Genomic DNA, 6,161 nt, shown 5'->3' on the forward strand with positions numbered 1-6,161 from the left:
TTTTCATATTAAATCTTAATTATATCATTAATGAGCATGACTAGTGTTGAGTTTTGAAATATTGCTATAATATCTAATGCAGTGAGTCAGTGACGCAGCCAGAAAATTTAGTCATGAGACAAATTATAAGAAAAGAAGTTTTAATGGACGATTTTTTTTACTGGGAAGGACTGGGAAGGACGTAACTCGGAATCATAATTTTTCTCTAAAAAACATGCATCTCTTACTAGCTCCGATCTGGGGGTATGGGTGCACAGCTCAGTCTCCGCCAGCGAATAGCTCCACCACTGATATAATGTCAAGTGTAACATATTTTTTGAATTTTAAAGGTTTGTTGTTTTTATTTTCTTCTAAGTTTAGATATTAGGTATCTGAAGCCTCCGTTTCAAGAGAAATTCCAGATAAACGGAATTAAACTCCTTAAAGGTACTAATAAATTTTTAAAATAGTCTGAGAATTTTCAAAAGTTAAAGGAAAAGCAATACTATGAACTTAATATATTGCCATGATAGTAATTTTAGCTTCAGTCTGTATTAACATAATAATGGCATTGACTTGTCAATGCAGTAACATAGAAACCAAATCGGTGGCCGAACAGTATATGGCTATCGGTTTCTAAATCATAAAAAATATGGACATGCTTGTATGGTTCATCATTGAACTGTAAATTCAGTCCGGTTCTTTCGGCCTAATTTGGTTGGACTGAATTTTTGATTTGTAAGAGTTAATTCGACCGGACAGCTGATCAGTTACTGGTTCAACCGCTTGAACCAGACGGTCCAATCGAATTCTTCAATCACTGTGCCAAATTAATAATAGTCAGATCAAGAAAACATTGACAGCAATGTTAGCTTTTCTTGATCCTCAAGGAATGAACATAGCTGAACTACATTTTAGACAATTTTCATTAACAGTATAACACAATAGCAGCCAAAAAGAGCACTCAAATTGGGTTACAGAAGATGATTTATAAAAACTTCATATATTATTCCATCTAGCAAGTCATGACATTTGAAAGAGCTCTCAAATTAGGTTACAGAAGATAATAAGATGTGGATAAAACTGGAAATTAATATCCAACCAGACCCTGATACAAGCTATGAAGCACAAAAACACGGAAACGAGAAACGTCGAAACAGAGTATACTAAAACAACATTTTTTACAAGAACATGGTATAAATATAGAGTTCCAGGTAAAACTCTTCCGTGCAACATATGTTACAAGTTCCCTCCCTTGTTACAGCAGCACAAACGTAAAACTCGACAAGACGTGTTGCTCCTAAGGTGAAAAGTATAGATTTTTAAAATTTCAGAAGCATTTCTGGAAACGGAATTAAAACACCAAAATGTTGACGTCTACTGTGCAAGAGAGGTTACAGGTTCCCTTCCTTGTTACAGCAGCACAAACGTAAAACTCTGACAAGTCATGTTGCTCCTAAGGTGATAAATATAGAGTTTCAAAATTTCAGAAGCATTTCTGAAAACGGAATTAAAACACCGAAACATAGGACTCGATAAATTATGGTGCAACATAGGTTAGGAGTACCGTCCCTTGTTAAATCAACACAAACGTAAAACTCGACAAGTCATTTTTTATAATAATAAGTTATAACATAGAGTTTCAGAATTTCAGAACGAAATACCAAAACGTATGACTCGACGAGTTTCCGCGTAACATAAATGTAAGACTCGACAAGAATCCTATGCAGGAACCCAGGCAGAAGATGCGCAGATAATACGTCCCTTCCAACCCTGCAGCATCCATTGACAATCTTCATTTACCACAAAATCATTGTTGTATCGTTGCTCGACCCGACTCCTAAGTTTCTTCACTAGTTGATCATCCAGAGGAAGTTGCTTTAATCCAGCCTTCCTGCTTCGAACCTGCCATTGCTTGTACGACTCAGGTCTCTCGACTCTTTCCGACCCTTCACATGCTATCACATTCAAAGCCTCCCGCCCAAAAAATTCTTTCTCAAACTTCAGTCTCATCTGATCTTCACGGGACATATTAGCATCAAACATATCAAATAATGCAGAGAAGTGAAAAAGAGCCTCCCGAAACCTTGTCACGAAAAATGGTGCATTATACGAACCATTCACAATACTATGAATAAATATATTTGGATTTGTCTTTCTGATTAGGTTTAATACCGCATTCTTAGGACTGTTGATCATAACAGTCTCATCGAGTAGATTTTTGGATCGTAACAAACAACTAACAGCAACAAATTCACCGTTATTGATCTTGAGATCATCAATTTGGACATTTTCCCATTTCTTTGCTATGGCATTGTACTCAAATGGAACTTTATGGAGCTCACAATATTTTGCTAAGCGACGGCCTGTCTCTTGAACTCTCTCACCTGGCCGAAAGCCACTTTGGGGAAGCTCAATCCCGGTAATACGTAACTTGGGAGGTCCGCCTGGTCTTTTTGAGAGGCGATAAATCAGAGCAGGCCACTGGAAACCATATAATATACCAAAATCTATTATATGAAGTGTTGAGGCGTTCTTAGAAACTTGCATAATAGTATGGTTTGTGAAAATTATTGCAATCTTGGTAAACGGACAGGCGGAAATATAAGCAAGATAAGCTTTCAACATATCTGCAGCTGACGCTTTTTCGAAAGACAAAGCAGTATAGATTTGGGCTCCGGTCCCAGCTAAACGAGCTTCGAGACCATTGGCAAAGCAATGAGCTAATCTCTGGGATCCATCACCAAAAGGCGATGAGTGATGCCTGATCTGCTTAAGTAATTCATTTGCAGTCCTCTGGTCACCTCCGGAGACGGCTTGTGCACATAAAATCATGAGCGTCCTCAAATCAACCACTTCCTCCTTACTTATTTGTCTCTTAGCCCGAGTCTTGCCACCGTTAGATCCATTTGTTTGTCCATTCTGCTGCAGCGTCTTGTTTGATACACTTTTCGAACTGTCATTCATTATACAGGGAGGGGGTCTGCCTTTTTCCCCTGTACATACTAAAACCTTATCGAACATCTCCGCAAGCTCGGTTTCATCTACGTAAATTGCTGACTGTTTGTTACTTCGTTCTTCGTCAAAATCTTCATCTTCTCGTTTATGATTCCTCTTTCCTTTAATTGAATTCGGCGAATACTCCCCCTCCTCATTCTCTCGTTTAAGTACTACATTTGAACTCGGTTCCTTCGTCTCTAGCATTGATGCATTAGGCTCTAAATCAATAACCAATTGTTTAACCTTCGGAAGGAACTTATTAGCTTCCTCTACGCCTCTCTGAAACTGCAACGCCAAATTACTCTCACTAAACAAATTTGGCACTGTAATTTTACTCTCAAAAGAGCCAAAAACATCATTACCATAACTTGATAACCTATTTTGTGATTTGATATGCTGTTGCAAATTGCAGTTTGCAGTCGATTGGAAAACAAAATTCGTAGGAATCGGTGTTTGCAAAAACAACGGTTTGTACTCTGCAAAATCCCCATGAGACCATTGTTGTTCGGCTGAGCTGCTGCTAGCATTAGTTACAGAACTGCTACAGCAGCTATAATCACTGAAACTACTCGATAACCCCTCACACGGGCTATCAACCAAAAATTGATCACCATAAGAAGAGGATCGATCTGGCGACGATGAGCATTTCTCACCAAGAACATCATGAAGCGATTTCTCTGCAGCTTGAAGAACTAAAGGATCATGGAACATACACGGCTTCTGTTCCATATCCTCCTCCATGAGCATCTCGCGTATGTAACTAAGAATAGTATCCGAGAAGTCATTATCATCCGACGGAGAGTCTCCTTCCGTAGTGGTCGACACAGACGGAGGAGCATCGTTACGAGTATCCGATTCGCAAGGCAACACAAATGAACTATCTAAAATGTTAAAGTCTAAATCAAATGAGATGCCATTGGCATTGGATTTGTATCCATTACTCAAACTTGGATACTGATGTAAATCAAGAAAATCAGTCTCATCTCCAAATTTCAAACCAGATAATTCACCAAAACCAGCATCTGTTCCCATCTGTGAAACCCTTACTACAACCAATCAGAACAAAAAAAATCTACAATTCTTGGCTTTTAATTACTTAAACTTTTATAAGTAAAGCAACTAAAGATCCCATTAATCACTGAAAACCCAAACTTGAAACTTGCATACAACAAATTACAGATCTATAGGCCAAGAACCAATCTTTTTATCATATTTAAACTACCCAGATGCTAATCTTAGTAAAAACTAAACAAAATTATGATAATTTGGCGTACCTGAGAGTAACCAACTTGAAAAAACAAAGATATGATGATGTTTTTTGTGGTAAAGTGGAAAAGGAAACGAATTTTTGAGCTCTGTTTTTTATAAGTTATGAGAAAGATTGTATTTTTTAATGTATTTATTCAGCTTGTTTTAGTTTTTTTTCTTTGGAGAAATTTTGCTGAATTTTTGTGGTGAAAATATCAAAGAAAGTGAAAGCAACTTGTCAACACTGGTCTATCGGATTTGGAAGTTTTGAAAAGCTTTTTGGGGTTTTTCTTAATTAATTGCTAAAAGTCATGGAAATTTTGATTTTGTTTGTTTTGTGTTACATTTATTATATTTTGCTCATTCTAAAATGTCTTATTCTGTATAATATTACATTTTAGAGGAGTAAATTGTACAAATATACCTAAGGTTTATTTTGGCCCTTTACACACATAATAAATATCAACCAAAGCTAAAAAAAATTAAATTTGATAAAAAAAAAGTCATATATTTGATATTTTAACTCGTTTTTACCTTTTTAAATGAGGTGTTTAAAGCTAATCAAAGTATTATACTCATACGAGTCATAATGACAAGTTCGTTGTGTTTTTACTCAAAGTTACAAGTTTGGCCTTAATTAATTTTTTAAACTAGATTTAGAGGGTAAATAAACCTTTATTTTATTGATGTATTTCTTAAAACATCAATTTAATAAAATGTAAATTATTTCGAGGCCATATGATACATCATAGTTTATATTTGTGTCCCTCATATCTGAAAAAAACAAATACTATGATCTTTCACTTTTTTCAGAGTCAATGGTTTAATCTTTCCGTGTATTTTTTATGTTTGTCAATTGAAGGATTAAATTAAAAAAAAATTAAATTTATATTTTAGTACATCTAAATATAAATATTATTATAAAATTTAGTGTTTCTAATGGTTACAATTTAAATTTTAATATTTTAATTTTAAAAACTTTTAACTTTTTTAATTTAAAATTTCATAAACTTATATTTTAAATTTATTTTTATGTTAATTAATTAAATATTTTAACTATTTGCACCCTACCACTTTCTTATCCTGTCAAGGTGCAATTATTACTTAGTAGCTTCTCTTGTAATCTACTAAGGGTTAAAAAAAAAAAAGGTGCAATCTTACACTAATGGGCCTTATTACATTATGTAGCATTGTGGGACCCTTACTTTCAGACACGATCAACACAAACACGATTGGTCATAATCAACACACGTGTTATTCTTTCTTTGGTCTTCCTAAAAAGCCGGTTAGAACACCCGTGTAAAGCTGAAACTTTTACACGTGTACACAAACTTTTATTTCTATGAATATTTTATTTTAATCGTATTTTATCTTTAAACAAATTACTCTGTAAGCCCTCATGTTTATAATAATACTTACTTTAAACTTTTATGTTTGAAAATCAAACAATTCAGTTTTTTATTTTTGTTTCCATCAACGATTTAATCCTTCTGTCAATTTTTAGTGTTAGTAAACCGAGTCAAGTGACTAAATCAATAAATAATTAATTTTTTAAAAAAAAAAGATTTGGTCTCCCGCTGTTATTTTTGTCTACAATTTCGTCCCTCAAGTTTAATAGTACTAATTTATCCAGTAACTCTTTTGATTTGATTGACTAACACCAAAAATAGACGGAAAAAAAATTGTTGACAGAATTAAAAATAAAAAACCAAATCATTTGGTTTTTAAATGAAATGACTAAAATATGAATTATGACAAACATAAAAGATTTAATATAATTTTCTCTTTATTCTTTATGCTTATAAAAGTTAGTGGTATTTGTAAATTAAATTCAACGCAATTCTTTTTTGGCAATTTAAATATTTTAAAACCTGTTATATTTATAGTTTTATTAAAATTGCATCAAGCTTTTCTATTAATTGTAAAAATAGAAA

At 33.8% G+C, this 6,161-nt stretch overlaps 1 protein-coding gene across 1 annotated transcript; it reads right to left on the reverse strand.

The window, feature by feature from the left end:
* Nucleotides 1-953: 953 nt before the first annotated feature.
* On the reverse strand, nt 954-4,452 carry LOC126687155 (scarecrow-like protein 14). Its single transcript, XM_050381569.2, has 2 exons — nt 4,254-4,452; nt 954-4,011 (listed from the first exon to the last, which is right to left on the reverse strand). Exon 2 carries the CDS (start codon nt 4,009-4,011, stop codon nt 1,702-1,704), a length of 2,310 nt encoding a protein of 769 aa, XP_050237526.1. The 5' UTR covers nt 4,254-4,452; the 3' UTR covers nt 954-1,701.
* Nucleotides 4,453-6,161: the final 1,709 nt, after the last annotated feature.

The sequence above is a fragment of the Mercurialis annua genome, linkage group LG6, assembly GCF_937616625.2.
Source record: "Mercurialis annua linkage group LG6, ddMerAnnu1.2, whole genome shotgun sequence".
NCBI lineage: Eukaryota > Viridiplantae > Streptophyta > Magnoliopsida > Malpighiales > Euphorbiaceae > Mercurialis > Mercurialis annua.